At 37.7% G+C, this 16,700-nt stretch overlaps 1 protein-coding gene across 8 annotated transcripts in view; it reads right to left on the bottom strand.

Annotated features, from left to right (window-relative positions):
• Nucleotides 1-16,700, bottom strand: part of INTS2 (integrator complex subunit 2) — a 52,648-nt gene that overhangs the window by 12,942 nt on the left and 23,006 nt on the right. For all 8 annotated transcript variants that reach the window (XM_032616690.1, XM_032616688.1, XM_032616689.1 and 5 more), the window contains exons 13-18: nt 15,869-16,003; nt 14,339-14,515; nt 12,849-12,957; nt 3,700-3,804; nt 1,379-1,543; nt 142-343 (exon numbers count right to left, since the gene is read on the bottom strand). In XM_032616690.1, coding sequence (XP_032472581.1) covers nt 142-343; nt 1,379-1,543; nt 3,700-3,804; nt 12,849-12,957; nt 14,339-14,515; nt 15,869-16,003 — 893 coding nt within the window. The remainder of the gene's footprint in view (nt 1-141; nt 344-1,378; nt 1,544-3,699; nt 3,805-12,848; nt 12,958-14,338; nt 14,516-15,868; nt 16,004-16,700) is intronic.

Genomic DNA, 16,700 nt, shown 5'->3' with positions numbered 1-16,700 from the left:
CAACTCTTTTAATTAGTGGTCTTCAGAAAGAATTTATATTGTCAAAAAGTTTTTTTTAACAATTTTTTTCAACATTTAAGTTATTGTATACAATCACTGCTATACACTTATCTATTACGTGTAACAATACACTGAAATTACCTTCTAGGCATCACAGTATTAAGAACCATCCATAGTTTATTGACCGTTTGAAGAATTCGCCTCGGAACCCCTGAATTCAACAGCTGATTCATATTGGATGTTAATACTTCTGCATATGGTATAAGTTCACTGGCAGAGAGTAGAGTCAAGTGTTCTAGAATCTGCATCACTTGTGTGTGACTTACTGGGACAGCTGAAAATGCTAAAAGGAAAACTTTATAGTCATAATCTAAATACTATACAGCTTACCAAATAGGAAGTAATATTGCTCTATCAAACTATAGGCGAAACAAATCAAGAAAGCAATATTGCTTTAAAAAAAGTAAAACTTTCCATTCTAGTCATAGTTGTGGGTATACTTAAAATTAGGCCCTTAAGAAAAATTCATGTTAAAGTGCAGTTATTTCGTAAAGAACAAAAAATACCTCATTTTAAAAATCACATTAGTGAGAGTGACCCAAAGACAACAATTCACACTGATTTAAAAAACTGACTGAAACATGAAAATATACCGAACTATTGCTCTTGGTATTAACATTCATTTGAAAAATTCAAACTTCTTGACACCTTCCTTCGGGTAGCCCTTTATGGGCTGTAAGCAACTGTTAGTAAAAAATAGCTAGAACCGTCCTCCTTCAACAGAATAGTCACTAACCACTTCTGGCTACTGAGCACTTGAAATGCAGCTAGTCCAAAATGAGATGTGCTGTAAGTATAAAATACATAGACTCAGTATGAAAAAACAATAAAATATCTAACAGTCTTTTTATACTGATTATGTGATGAAATCATAATATATTAGATATACTGGGTTATACAAAATAATTATTTAAATTTGCCCTTTTTTTAACTTTTTTAATGTGACAATATATAGAAAGTTTAAAATTGTATGTGTGGCTCACATCATATTTCTATTTTAAAGTGCTGATCTAGCTTATTATCCATTAACAGCAGATACATTGTTCTATTCCACAGTACTTATTTCTGACCAGTTTTAGGACTTTCCTAAAACCACATGACCTGTTTAGTGATATAACGTAGAACCTATGAGGAAACAGATGCAAGCATGTCAGAAAAAAAAGGTAAAAAATCCTTTAACTCAAAGAGAATTACTTTAAATATATTCACCAAAACCCTGTTATATCTCTAGGAAAATTCTGCATGATTTTAAGATTTCCACAGGCCTGACACCTCTGTGTACTACTAAAGGGGTAAAAGGCATACCAATTTATTATACCTTCTTGAAGTTGTTTAGGAGAGTGGTTTTTGGCATTACTAGTCAGGAGCATTCGTCTTAACAGGGCATCAGTCCCTGTGATTTCTTCTTCACAGATCCAATCATCCACAATGCATAAATGTGGGTAGTTAGTTGCAAGGAGACGAAGTAAAGCAGAATGCAACCCTTGAAAATTTAAAAGAAGTCAGTTGGATTCTTTACTCTTAAACATCAAAATCTTCTCTCTCTTCTTTCCCCTCTCTCTTCTCCCGTTCATTTACAGCAAGCCAAAGGCATCTGCCCTTCTTATGCATGCATACTACAGCTTAAGAACTTCTGTTCAGTAGTTCAGCCAGAGAATCTGCTTAAAGATCGCCAAGTGAATTGATACACAGGAAGCTGGAAGCCACTACTTTTGTCAAAAGTTCTCAAGCTTTCTTCCACTCTATCCCAGCATAAAAGTCTCCCATCAGGAAAATTAGTTTGACATAGCAGTAGTTCAAGAGTTGAGTGGGGAGGAGAAAAAGAGAAGGGGTTCATTTCAGGGAGATCATATATGGTTTGAAAAAGGCCTCACTCAGAAATTCTGATAGGCTTGGTAATTCCCTGGCGGTCCAGTAGTTAGGATGCCGCACTTCCACTGCAGGGGGCACGGGTTTGATCCCTGGTTGGGGAACTAGGCTCCTGCATGCCAAGCGGCACAGCCAAAACATAAATAAATAAAACCTTTAAAAGATTTTAAAAGGAGAAATTCTGATAGGCTTCTATAGGAGAACATGTCCTCTCCTCCAACCCAGTTGAGAATCATTGCTATAGATGAGTAAAATTAAAGTTGCCCAACTTGAGTACCTAAATGTACACTTTGTGTGCATTTCCTCATTTCACCCTGACATTCCTACAAGGTAAGCAATATTGTCTCCATTCTACTATGAAGAAACAGGCTGAAAGATATTTATTAATGTTCCCAAAGTCACACAGCTATGTCACCCAACCCAAGCAGTACTGACGATACCCACAAGAGGGTGCATTTGTCTTCTTTTAAGAAGGGTTAAGGAAGCTCAAAAGGATTGGGAAACCTTCCTTTGACTAAATCTAAGTCTTGTTTCTAATCTTTTGCTTACAGCAGTTAGACTACTCATTATTATTATTGTGTAATATTAATAATGAGAAAAATAAATGATGATACTGTAAAAATGCCTATTTAGACATATGAAGCGCCACTATGTTATTTACCTAATAAATGCTGCTGCTACTAAACAATTATCATCATCTCCAAAGTTGCAAGAGTTAGCAGTATCAGTAGTAATAAAAGTACGTTAGATCCAATCACCCCCTTATTATGCAACTTAGATCAAATCAAACCACTGCTTAGTCCCAAGAGGGTTAAGTGTCTGTTTCCTTTCTCATAGAAACTGCTTAAAATAAATGCTTCTGTTTGAAAAGGCACTGTAACAATCAAAAGTGGTATTAAATTTAATGCACAAGTACATGTGTAGTCAAGACCTTCCTAAAACAGTCAGAAAAATGACTGCTTACAAAAGTGCACAGTAATCTGCACTTCATAATCTCTTTAGTAAAACACGCTAGTTGCCAAAAGCTGCCAAATATAACATCATTTCTCTAGAAAGAGGTAATGCAAAGATATAAAAAATAAATGCAGACATCTGGCTACAGATGACGAAAGCAAGCTACCGTCCATCCTGGAAACCAACCGTAACAAAGACAGACAAAGAAAATACCCAACTTCAAAAAAACAAACCAAAAAGAAAAATACAAACCACCCACATATTCAAACATTATACAAAGGTGTTAATTTAAGAAAAAATTTGAATTTCAAAAAATAGTACTATATTTCTATTTGAAAGTTTTACAGTAAGCATATTATAGTAATTCCACGCTAAGGAATGTTATGGAGCAATTAAAAACAACAAGGTAGATCTAGATGAAGTGACATGATAAGATTTCCAAGAGAAAAAAGCAAATCTCAGAAGAGATAGGGTATAATACCATTTAAAGCTTAAAAAAAGAATTTTTTACTTGTGTATCTATTAGCTTCAACCATATGAAACTGCATTTTTGGAGGTCAAAAATAGTTGAATACCCGTTATTTCATATGATTCACCCTATAGAAAGGAATATCTGAAATTACACACCAAAATGAAACTAGGGCCTTGGGAGTGAGGAGTGGTTTGCAGGGAGTAAGACAGCAAGGGAGGTAAAGAGGAATTTCACTCTTGAATTGGGCTTTAAACATTGAGCACCTATTACACTTTATAACATCATAAACGGTAGATACTTTTAAACAATAAACGTTAGCAGTAAAAAGCAAATAAAACAAATACCTCCCAACTCCTGCTGCAGTCCTTGAGCCTGTCGAATAAGAAATTTGATGGGAATCTGATCCATTAAAGAAGACGAATATGATTTGGGCTTTCTTTGCATGGCAGCTGTCAGTCAAAGATTAAAAAATGTAAGATATAGTGTCAGTAACAGTAGAAATTTTAACCTTCAACACAAATGGGAACAAACACAATGTCAAATTACTTTCAATTCACTTAATCTGTGAATATAGTTCATAAAAGATGAAGAATCACTACCACAATAATGAATACACGGGACAAGCAAGAACATACTTAAGGGCAATATCTCAGAAAATGCCCCGAAATTGAAACTAGGGGGAAGAAAAATCATGAGTGAGAGAAGCCACCTGCAGAAGTGCCCTGCACTAGAAAACAACAACAAAAAAAAACAACATCGAAACCTGGGAAGTCAGTCAAGACTCTCCCAAATCTAGTTAGGAAGACCAAATGCAGTCATGCCAGCATGGCTTAAAGCTTCATGATGCCAACAGCCTTAAATTAATCATATTATGTATTAGTGGTGACTCGTTTTGATGAAAGTTGGAAAATATGAATGACTTCCTTCTCTCACAACTTCTACCTTCAGCTAACAAGTACATGCTTTTTTTTTTTTTTAAACAAATCCATCTTAATTTCTGTTCTTTTTCTGCTATCCTAAATCAGCGCCTACTCATCATTTATTTAAATAACTATTACGGCTCAATTTCCCAGACTCCAATTTCTCTGGTCTTTGATCCATCCTTCACACTGCTGCCATAGTCCTCTTATTTAAATTGAGATTTGGCCAGATCACATGTCTCTGGCTCCATGCTCAGAAACCTTCCATGGATTCCCAGATTCCACAGAGTAAAGGTCCTTGCAAATCAACGCTATCTTTCTTTGTCTCATCTCCACCATATGCTATATGCCTGACACCCTCATCTCATTCCAAGGTACTTTGCTTGTACACAACAAAACTATATGAGCATCTCAACCAAGGTGTCCATAGTGTGAAAAAGCATTTCCAATATACTTTTTCTTTTCCAAATACAAACCACACAGTGTAAAGCTGAACAAATTTTTATTGAAGATAAAAAGCATATGAGTGCAAGTGTTACAATAAAGGTTGAGAATCATTGCCTAAACAGACCATATACCTCTTGGTTAGATATAATCCCCCTTGTAAATTAATAAATTAGCATCCCAGTTTTCCACACAAATCTTTTATGAACTGAGTAAGAATGTATCTCAAAGCACAGTTGAAAAAAAACATAGGGCTTCCCTGGTGGCGCAGTGGTTGAGAGTCTGCCTTCCAATGCAGGGGACGCGGGTTCGTGCCCAGGTCTGGGAGGATCCCACATGCCGCGGAGCGGCTGGGCCCGTGGGCCATGGCCGCTGAGCCTGCGCGTCCGGAGCCTCCGCAACGGGAGAGGCCACAGCAGTGAGAGGCCCGCGTACCGCAAAAAAATAAAAAATAAAAATAAAAATAAATAAATAGCTTCCAGTGACAGTCAAATTCTGGTCCCAACACCATCCAGATTGAAAAGGAAGAAGTAAAACTGTCACCATTTGCAGATATGGTATTATACAGAAAACCTTACAGACTCCTCTATCAAAAAACTGTTAGAACTAAAAAAAAAAAAAAAAAAAAAAAGGTGGTAAAAGTGACAAGTATTTCGGCCCATGTAAGTGACTCTCATGCAAACGCTGAGGTGAATACGTGGGACCTCTACAGTAAGATGAGGGAGCTAGCATTTAAGGAGCACCTTAGGGTACATGGCTTTGTGCCAGAACCAAATAATTTCCTAAAGAGTAAAGTAGAGTTGGTTGGTAAATGAGTGGCTGAGGAGGCTTTTCTGGATGTCAAAGTTCCATAAAGGTAACAAAAATTTTAAAAAAAGATAGAAAAAACCTGTTAAAATTAATAAACAAATTCAGTAAAGTTGCAAGATATAAAATCAATACACAAAAATCTGTTGTGTTTCTAATACACCAATAACAAACAATCAGAAAGAGAAATTAAGAAATCAACCCCATTTGGGGATATATGTATATGTATAGCTGATTCACTTTGTTATAGAGCAGAAACTAACACACCACTGTAAAGCAATTATACTCCAATACAGATGTTAAAAAAAAAAAAGAAATCAACCCCATTTACAACTGCATCAAAAAGAATAAAACACCTACGAATAAATGTAATCAAGGAGGTGAAGATAAAAATACATGAAAAAAGATGAAACTAGACCACTATCTTACACCACACACAAAAATGAACTCAAAATGGATTAAAGACTTGAACCTAAGACCGGAAACCATATAACTCTCAGAAGAAAACACAGGTGCTAAGCTCCTGGACACAGGTCTTGGCTGATTTTTTTGAATCTGACACCAAAAGCAAAACCAACAAAAGCAAAATAAACAAGTGGGACTACTGCAAACTACAAAGCTTCAGAACAGCAAAGGAAACCATCAATAAAATGAAAAGGCAACCTACTAAACGGGAGAAAATATTTGCAAATCATATATCTGATACAGGGCTAATATGCAAAATATATTTAATAACTCAAGAGCAAAAAACCAAACAATCCAATTTAAAAATGGGCAGAAGGGGACTTCCCTGGTGGCACAGTGGTTAAGAATCCGCCTGCCAATGCAGGGGACACAGTTTGATCCCTGGTCCGGGAAGATCCCACATGCTGCGGAGCAACAAAGCCCATGCGCCACAACTACTGAGCCTGCACTCTAGTGCCCGCAAGCCACAACTACTGAGCCTGCCTGCCACAACTACTGAAGCCTGCATGCCTAGAGCCCATGCTCTGCAACAAGAGAAGCCACCACAATGAAAAGCACATGCACTGCAAAGAAGAGTAGCCCCCGCTCACCGCAACTAGAGAAAGCCCACATACAACAACGAAGACACAATGCAGCCAAAAATAAATAATAAATTAAAAATAAATAAATTTTTAATAAATGGGCAGAAGATCTGAATAGACATTTTCCCAAAGAAGACATACAGAGGTACAACAGGTACATGAAAAGATGCTCAACGTCACTAATCATCAGGGAAATGGAAATCAAAACCACAATGAGCTATCACCTCATACCTGTTGGAAGGAATATTATCAAAAAGACAATAAACAACTGTTGATGAAGATAAGGACAAAAGGAAACACCTGTGCACTATTGGTAGGAATGTAAATTGGTGGAGCCACTACAAAAAACAGTATGGAAGGACTTCCCTGGTGGTACAGTGGTTAAAAATCCACCTGCCAATGCAGGGGACATGGGCTCAATTCCTGGTCCGGGAAGATCCCACATGCCGTGGCACAACTAAGTCCGTGAGCCACAACTACTGAAGCCCACGCACCCTAAAGCCCACACACCACAACTACTGAGCCCACACACCACAACTACTGAAGCCCACGCGCTCTAGGGCCCGTGTGCCACAACTACTGAGCCTACATGCCGCAACTACTAAAGTCCATACGCCTACAGCCCGTGCTCCACAACAAGAGAAGCCACCACAATGAGAAGCCCGCACACCGCAACAAAGAGTAGCCCCTGCTTGCAGTAACTAGAGAAAGCCCGTACACAGCAATGAAGAGCCAATGCAGCCAAAAACAAATAAATAAAAGATTAATTAATTAATTAAAAGAAAGAAAACAGTATGAGGTTACTCGAAAAATTAAAAATAGAACTACCATATGATCCAGCAATTTCCCATCTAGGTATTTATCTGAAGAAAATGAAAACACTAACTTGAATAGATTATATATACCCACATGTTCACTGCCACATTATTTACAATAGCCAAGATATAGAAACAATCTAAGTGTCCACCAATGGATTAATGGATAAAGAAAATATGAGATACATACACACAACACACACACACACACATATACATACAATGGAACGTTATTCAGCCATAAAAAAGAATGAAACTTTGCCATTTGTGACAACATGGGTGGAACTGGAGGGCATAATGCTAAGTAAAATAAGTCAGACAGAGAAAGACAAATACCATATGATCTCTTTTATATGCGGAATCATAAAAAAACCTTCAAAGATACAGAGAAATAATAATTGGTGGCTGCCAGAGGAGCAGGGGATGAGGGGTAAAAGAAATAGGGGAAGAGCGTCAAAAGGTAAAAAAGAGAAAAAAGAAAAGAAAGGAAAAAGAAATTCAATACTAAAAACCAATTTGAAACCACAACTCTGTGGCCCATCTTGATGGATATAAAATAATATTACTGTTTGTACAAAATAACATTAAAGAGGAAAAATGGAATATAAAATGGTATTAAGATAAATAGATTGATTATAACTAGGCAAAATGCTAGAGACAGATTATTAGTAAAGATAGATTATTTTGAATAATAAAAACGGATTAATATTAAATATATATAAGTTCCAGTGATGGTCAAATCCTGGTTCCAACACGTACAACTAAGGGAAGTCACTTAACTTCCCTGTGCCTCAGTGTTCTCACCTGTAACATAAAGACAACAACAGTACCTATCTCACAGAATTGTTGTGAGGGTTTACATGAGCTAACAGGTGTAAAGAGCTTCAAGTAGTGTTTGGCACATAACAAGCACTCAAATGTTTGCCAGTATCATTAAGATCTAGAGTCCCCAAGATCAACTTAGGGTAAAGTATCAACATTTAAGTTTCTGGACCTATGAAACTGAAGACAAAATCCTGTTCACATCTTAATAATTCCATCAAAGAACTAGCAGCCCATGAAGCCCTACCTAAAGCAATTATTTCTCTTTAACATCTCTGTGAAATACAACATCAAGGATACTTAATCTTCCAGTAAAAGACTAAACTATAATTATGAAAGGCCTATGGGAAGATCATTGGTTTTATATATTCAACATGAGCAATCACACTTCCAATTTTCTTCCAACGTGTCGCTTTCAAAGATTCAAATCTGGGGTTTCCCTGGTGGCGCAGTGGTTGAGAGTCCGCCTGCCAATGCAGGGGACATGGGTTCGTGCCCCGGTCTGGGAAGATGCCACATGCCGCGGAGCGGCTGGGCCCGTGAGCCATGGCCGCTGAGCCTGCGCGTCCGGAGCCTGTGCTCCGCAGCGGGAGAGGCCACAACAGTGAGAGGCCCCCGTACCGCAAAAAAATAAATAAATAATTAATTAATTAAAAGGGTAGATTAAAAACATATGATTCCAACTTTGTGACAGTTATCATATGTTATCATATGTGCAAAGACTAAAGGGTTTTCTAGCAAAATTCTATGGTGATTACCTCTGGGCAGCAGAATTATGGGTTTTACTTCGGTCTTTGTACATTTTTCACTTCCTCAATTTCCTCCAGTAAACACACTTCTAATAAATGTTTTTATTTTAAAAGCCAGTTCTTTTGCATTAAGATATGAAAGCAATCAGGTAAATAATGAAATAAGTTTAAAATTCTTATACAGTTACTCTACACTACAATCATTTAACTCTTAGAACCTTTTTTGGTCAAACTTGATTTTACAGCACTGAAACTTCAAGCTGCCAAGAAAAAACATCTGCCAGTGTTTGCTTAAAGGTTTTTGCATTTTGGTAGAGGCAGTTAGAGTTAACTTTCTTCTAGGAAGAAAATAATTAACTATCGAGTGCAAAGAAAAACTTCAAGTTCAGGAATTCAGAGGCAGTAAACATTACAGTTTCCCAAATACCACAGTATGTGTCTTGTTCTGCTGCTGACAAAGGAGGGAACTTCACACGAAACGGGACAGAAGCAGAAAAGGCAGCCAGACCCTGTTTTTAAATGAAGTTAAGCTTGAGGGAGAGAGTTAAGCAAGTAATACTTTTAGCTACTTAAGAGTGAGACTGTGTTTAGGATCCCACTGGCTGCTTTAAGAGCAGATAAACAGTTTCTCATATGTTCAATATTCATTAGTATTGTTTTTACTTCAAAAGCATGTAAAAACAAACTTTTACCTAGTAACAAAGTCTTCAGATGTAATAAATAGGAAACACTTTTAAGTATAAAAACTGGAAATATAATGGTAATGCTCATATTTTAATTGGGTATTAGTACACAGGGATTTATTATATTATTATTTCTTACACATATTCTTTTGGATCAATACACTATTTAACTAAAATTAATATATACACATGTATTATAAATATTTTAAAACAAATCAAAAATATGCATATGTGAAAAAATATGTATATATACAAACCCATTTTTTAATGACTATGATATTCTAATACTTGGCTCTATCTCAAGTGTCAGAATTCCATATTTGAGCTTCTACAGCTACCTGGTGGCTGCTAATAATGTTTAATATAAAGGCCAAAACCACAGACCAGTTAACAAGCTACTGAAACTACAACACAACTTCACAGGTAGGAACAAATTTGAGGAAGAATACTTATCTTTTTTGGCTGTGGAAAAGCAAAATTCTCTCATGTTGTGACATATTCTCCAATTATTTATTCCCTGTGGAGATAAGAAACTAGACTAGAAAAAAATCTCCTGAACTATGGGAAAAAATTCTCCAAGGAAAGGTTGATCCCTCCATCTGTCTTCTACATCCCATCTCCTCTCACTTATCAAGGACATCCCTCTAGGGATTCTCTCATCAGCCTTCCCTCTCTACTAGATTACTCCCAACAGAATACAAACATTCTCTTAGCTCTTTCACCTTAAAAAGAAAAAAAAAAAAGTCCTCTCCTGACCTCATTTTCCTCTCCAATGATCACATTCATTTCTCTCCTTCTCTTTACAATTCCTCAAAAGAACTGTCTGTACGCACTGTCTCCAGTATATCTCCTCTAATTTTCTTTTGAATCCACTACAATCAGGCTTTCATCCTAAAAACAAGTGTTCACTTTACTAATAAAACTGTAAAGGTCAAAGGACCTCCAGCAAGCTATATGCAGTCATCAGCTGAGTCCTAACCTTACTTGATCCATCAACATCATTTTACACAGGTGATCTCTCTCTCCTCTTTGAAACATTCTTTCCTTGGCATCCAGGACAACACATCCTCCTGAGTCTCCTACACCTTCCCGTTTGGTAATCTTACTTAATGTCATGATTTTAAATACCATATATATGCTGAAGAATCTCAAAGCTTCAGTGCTGGTATCTCCCCTAAATTCTAGGCCAGTATTTACAACTGTTTCCATAACATCCCCACTTGAAAGTCTATCAGACATCTCAAACTCCATAGGTCCAAAACGAGCTCCTGATCCCCCACATACCTGCTCATTTATTTCAGTCCATAGCCATTTTATAGGTTGGGCCAAAAGCCTCCACATCAACCTTGGCTCCTGTCTCTCAAACCTCATGAATCCATCAGCAAAACCTCTCAGCTCTACCCTCAAAATACATATACAGGGACTTCCCTGGTGGTGCAATGGTTAAGAATCTGCCTGCCAATGCAGGGGACACGGTTCGATCCCTGGTCCAGGAAGATCGCACATGCCACAGAGCAACTAAGCCCCTGCACCATTACTGAGCCTGCGATCTAGAGCCCACGAACCACAACTACTGAGCCCACACGCCACAACTACTGAAGCCCGCGTGCCTAGAGCCCATGCTCCACAACAAGAGAAGCCACCACAATGAGAAGCCAGTGCACCACAACGAAGAGTAGTCCCCTCTCGCCACAACTAGAGAAAAGCCTGCACGCAGTAATGAAGACCCAGTGCAGCCAAAAAAAAAAAAAAAAGAAAAAAATACATATACACTGCTACCAGTCCAGACCACCACCACCTTTTGCCTAGAATCTTAGAAAAACCTAACAACTTTCCTCTAATCTCCCAGTTCCTTTTCCAGGACTCAATCCAGGCTGGGTTGTACTCCTAACCTAAAATCCTTAACTTTCCAATTAAGATCCATCAGACTATTGCATAAAGAACAGCAGCTTCACATGAACCAGGGTTGAACTGAGCATGTCATTGGGGACTGGGATACATAATATTTAAAGGTCCTTCCAGTCCAAAAAATTCTGAGTGACCTGTTAATTCTGCATGGTATATACACAAAAGTTGGCTACACTAGTCTCTGTACTTTTCTGTATTAAGATTTTTTTTTGCTAGACATTAATTTAAACAAAAACTAAGGGTGTATCTTAGTCCCCTGCTACAGTATTAACGGTCAGAGTTCTCCCCAGAATACCTCCTCGTAACTCATTCCCCTACTATCCATTAAATCACAAGTGTCGTATTCCTTAACAGAATTCATTACATGTGGATAAAAGTGGGAGCCCCCTAATGCTTATTATTAGCCCACCTTGTCCCTGATATGACAAAGACTATAATTACAGTTGTGGTATATCATCTGTACAACCCTGACACCTGTAGTTAGAAAAGAAAGCAGCCGAGAAATGCACAGAATACTTAAAACACAATACTTCGGAAAAATAAAAGAGACTGGTCTGCCACACACTGAAGAGTAACTTTAATTTATAACTTTCAAAAAGTAAAACCACTCAGCTATGACAAATTAACCTCCCTTAAAAGAATTCTCCCTGCATTATATACTCAATGCCTACGACTTTTTAATGACACTCTTTGTGTTTCAAATATGGAACTAAATATATTTAACAAGCCTAAAATACAGGTGAATATTCTTTTTCAAATAGAGGAAAACGTACTACTTTATAGTGATACCATTTATGCTAAATCTAACCTTCTGATATTATATGAAATAGCTAAGTCTGAAAGCCTCGTTCAGTGATAATTTCTATGGCAAAGGAAAACCTACTACTGGTTTTTTTCTACTGCTTTGATTAGACTGTTACTCTTCACACTAATGGAAGGAAGAATAGGGCACAGATTGAAATCAAGTAAAAATATTTCAATTGCAGTTCCTTTAGGTTTATCTCTTAATTTACATTTAGTTAGTAAGGTCACTAAAATTGTTAAAATACAAACAATTCAGTTATCCATTAATTCAGCCTGCTAAAAGCAGCACTGAGCCTTAAGAGGTGGTTATATGCCCACACATACATGTATTTATGCATCAGAGTACACAATGCCTCCACTGCAAAGACTGTAGAATGATGCTGGAGCTTGTTAGAATATTTGACCTTATTTTCTCATACAGCAGCCTAGAGAGTAACAAAATATAAGCAAATAAGATGAACTATCACTAGAAACATTCGCCTATGCACAACTTACCTAAAGTCTTTGTGTTTGCTAGGAGAGCTTCTTCGTAAGACAGTGTATAATAAAGCACCAAAAGCTGTGCTGTGATACTGAAACGCTGATTAAGGCGGATGTTGTCACCCTGGAGGTAATATTATAAATACTTTAAAATACTGTTAAATTTCATGAGTGCTTTTTGATAGCAAAAGCATTCAAAATACATTATTCAGTGTTGCTGCTCCCAAGCTCGAACAAGTTGGGAGAAGTGTTGCTGTGTTCGCATTAAACTCAAAGAGACAACTTGAAGTCTAAGTTAAATTTGAGGTGGCTTGGGAGATGAAAAGCAACATGCTTAACAGTTTTTAAGATAGGAAGGGGCTTCCCTGGTGGTGCGGTAGTTAAGAATCCGCCTGCCAATGCAGGGGACATGGGTTCGAACCCTGGTCCGGGACGATCCCACATGTCGTGGAGCAACTAAGCCCGTGCACCACAACTACTGAGCCCACGTGTCACAACTACTGAGCCCACGCGCCCTAGAGCCCGTGCTCAGCAACAAGAGAAGCCACCGCAATGAGAAGCCCGTGCACCACAACGAAGAGTAGCCCCCGTGCACTGCAACTAGAGAAAGCCCACGTGCAGCAACAAAGACCCAACGCAGCCAAAAATAAATAAAGTTTTTTTAAAGTTACTGTTTTTTTTTTTAAAAAAAAGAAGATAGGGCTTCCCTGGTGGCACAGTGTTTGAGAGTCCGCCTGCCGATGCAAGGGACACGGGTTCGTGCCCCGGTCCGGGAAGATCCCACATGCCGCAGAGCAGCTGGGCCCTTGAGCCATGGCTGCTGCGCCTGCACGTCCAGAGACTGTGCTCCGCAACGCGAGAGGCCACAATAGTGAGAGGCCCACGTACCACAAAAAAAAGAAGATAGGGAAAAAAAGGCAACAGCAGCCCCATCAGGCTGCTTCTCAAAAAGCTTTACAGGAGTCTCAAGTATTATCTGAAATTACCACGAAGAAAATAATTCCTAAAAATGATATTGGACAGTTAAGTATATTTGGAGATAAAAGATTTTCTTCAAGTTTTCCAGTAATAGTCTAGGTAGATCTTAGATCCCCAGGAAACTAAATAAAGCTGGTTGAATGTGTGGAAATGTCATGTAGTCCGTTGGTAAACACACAACTTCCACAGCACTCCTTAAGCTTTAAAATGGAGCTCCTGGGACTTCCCTGGAGGTCCAGCTGTTAAGACTCCATACTACCAATGCAAGGGGCACAGCGCGGCCAAAAAAAAACAAAAGGAAAATGGAGCTCTTGAAAGAATTCCTCAAAAAGTGCCTATTCAACAAACTACTTGGAACTAATACCATTCTTTTAATATTTATAAGTAATCTAAAAAAACTGAATACCATCTTAAATTCAAAACCACCTAGAAGTTGTTCTCCTCTAATAATCAGGGAAAAAACATGGAGTCAGTCCAAAGAATAAAAGAAAAATAAGCTAATAAATGTAGAAAAGCCACTATTTTACCCCAATGACTCCTTGGAAAATATTGAGTATCTCCTGTTCTGTGACTGGCTGATTTGTGGCTTCTGGATTAGATTTAGATGCAGGAGTAAGTATAGAATTTATGTACACGTCAATCAGAGGAAGTAGTTGAGGATGGAGTGGAGTGGAGGTTTCACAGAGCTGTCTATAAATCCAGTCCTAAAAAAGAAGGTTGCAGGCACCAAATCAATTATGGCAATAAGAAAAGGCAAGCAAAATTTTAAAAGCACATATAATTTTACATGATTTATGAATCAGTGAAACTATTAACTTTTAGCAGTCATTAATTATCCCGTTTCACAGCTGTCTTTGATTTAAAAATAGGAAATATTTTTATACCCTAAAGTTGAGAATACCGTGAAGTGGAAGATAAACCTAAAATGATGAGTTTTGAGTTTGGACTTCGGGTTTTTAATCTATTAGTTTTCAAGTAGTGGGAAAAACACTGTTAAGTCCCTTCTATATCAGTATTTAGAGCACCATATGTGTTGCTGTAGAAGACCCCACAACAGAAAGAAATTTAGCGAGAGGGACAGCTCTTCACAACAAACCCTCAGACAGATTAAGAAAGTGACTCTGACAACCACTTATGGGAGATTAACTATCTAAACAAATAGAGGCCAAGAAGATATGCTGGGTGGGCATTTGGACTCTTAATTCTTATCTATTATATTGCTAAAAATATAAAGAAGCAGACGATACAATCAAGATGGAAAATAACTTCACTAAATCATGATAATAAGGATAATTAAATGTGATATATCAATGTATATATTGTTCATGGTTCTTCATAAATAAAATTGCCTCTTAGAAATGGTCCAAACAGATTTCTTTTACCTCCTGGGGTTCAGCCTTTTCTTTAGAGGACCTTTTAACTGTTTGGTATAGCCAACTACATAACAAATTGAAAACATATCAAAAATATGTTCAAGTTAGATGTTAGATGTCCTTATGACAAATGTGCAAATACTGGCCATGGCTAACCAGCAACTTTCTCAGTTTGGTGAACAAAACCAAGTACAGAAAACGGCAATTTTTACTAAGGTTTAATGAAATAGCTAAACGATATTACTGAGAATTTAAAAGGTACTAGTGTACATTTTGTAAATAACTAAACAGTTATACTGTTTTAAAAATCTGAAATTGGGCTTCCCTGGTGGCGCAGTGGTTGAGAGTCCGCCTGCCGATGCAGGGGACACGGGTTCGTGCCCCGGTCCGGGAAGATCCCACATGCCACGGAGCGGCTGGGCCCGTGAGCCATGGCCGCTGAGCCTGCGCGTCTGGAGCCTGTGCTCCACAATGGGAGAGGCCACAATAGTGAGAGGCCCACGTACCGCAAAAAAAAAATTAAAAAAAAAAAATCTGAAATTGAGAGCCTAATTACTATAACTATATAAACGACTAGTAACTAGACACACTTCACACACGAAACCCACAGCAAAGGTCTACAAACTGAAACAGAACTGGGAAGAAAGCATTAACTTAGGTTGAAATATAAATGTAACGTCATACTTTTATTGATACTTTGTGCTTTGTAAAGGAACGACTCCTCAGAAGCTGGTAAATACAATGAATAGGCAAAAATCCAGTAATGTTGGCACTCAGGTTGCTGGTGACAGGGACACGAACTGCATGAGCTGTGACAACCTAAAAGGGGAAAATAGTATTAATACATATGACAGAACCAAATATAAAATTATTCTGAAAGAGGGAGGATTAGCCAGGTAGACTGTCAAAACTTAATACAAATGTGGTCCTCAGGAAGGAATGATAAAAACCAATTATTACGTGATTTAATTATTTTTGAGTGATGAGGTAGCATCATACATTTAGGTATTTGTAAAGTTCTCTACATTTTAAAATTTGCTTCTGAACACAGATATGTTGATGGGGGTTAGAGTAAGATTAAAAAATATATAAAATTTGGAATCATAAAATCTGGGCTCAGTGACTTTAGCTAAGTCATTTTATCTTCTGAGTCTATTTTCACATCTACAAAACAAGACAATATTGTCTTACTTGCTTCAAAAGGTTTTTGCGAGAGGGAAATAAATTCCTTTGGAAAAATATATGTGACTTATAAAGTATCACATAAATATAAACAGGAATTTTTATTGTTATTCTCATTGTGTCATGCACAGACCACTAATTGTCTTTCAGACACCCTCCCCAAAGGTGTCTTCCAGTTAGTTCAAACTAAACACATGAAAAATAACTTATGAGTCTCCTACATCCTATGTGTGACTGTTATGTGGGAGTGTATGTGCATTGATGGGAGAAGGCAGAGTTTGGTAAGGGAATGAGAATTTTTTTTTTTTTGGCTGCACCACACAGCTTGCATGAT

The sequence above is a fragment of the Phocoena sinus genome, chromosome 20 (genome assembly GCF_008692025.1).
Source record: "Phocoena sinus isolate mPhoSin1 chromosome 20, mPhoSin1.pri, whole genome shotgun sequence".
Lineage (NCBI taxonomy): Eukaryota > Metazoa > Chordata > Mammalia > Artiodactyla > Phocoenidae > Phocoena > Phocoena sinus.
The sequence above is the reverse complement of the archived record's forward strand: the minus strand, read 5'-3'. Positions and strand labels throughout refer to the sequence as shown.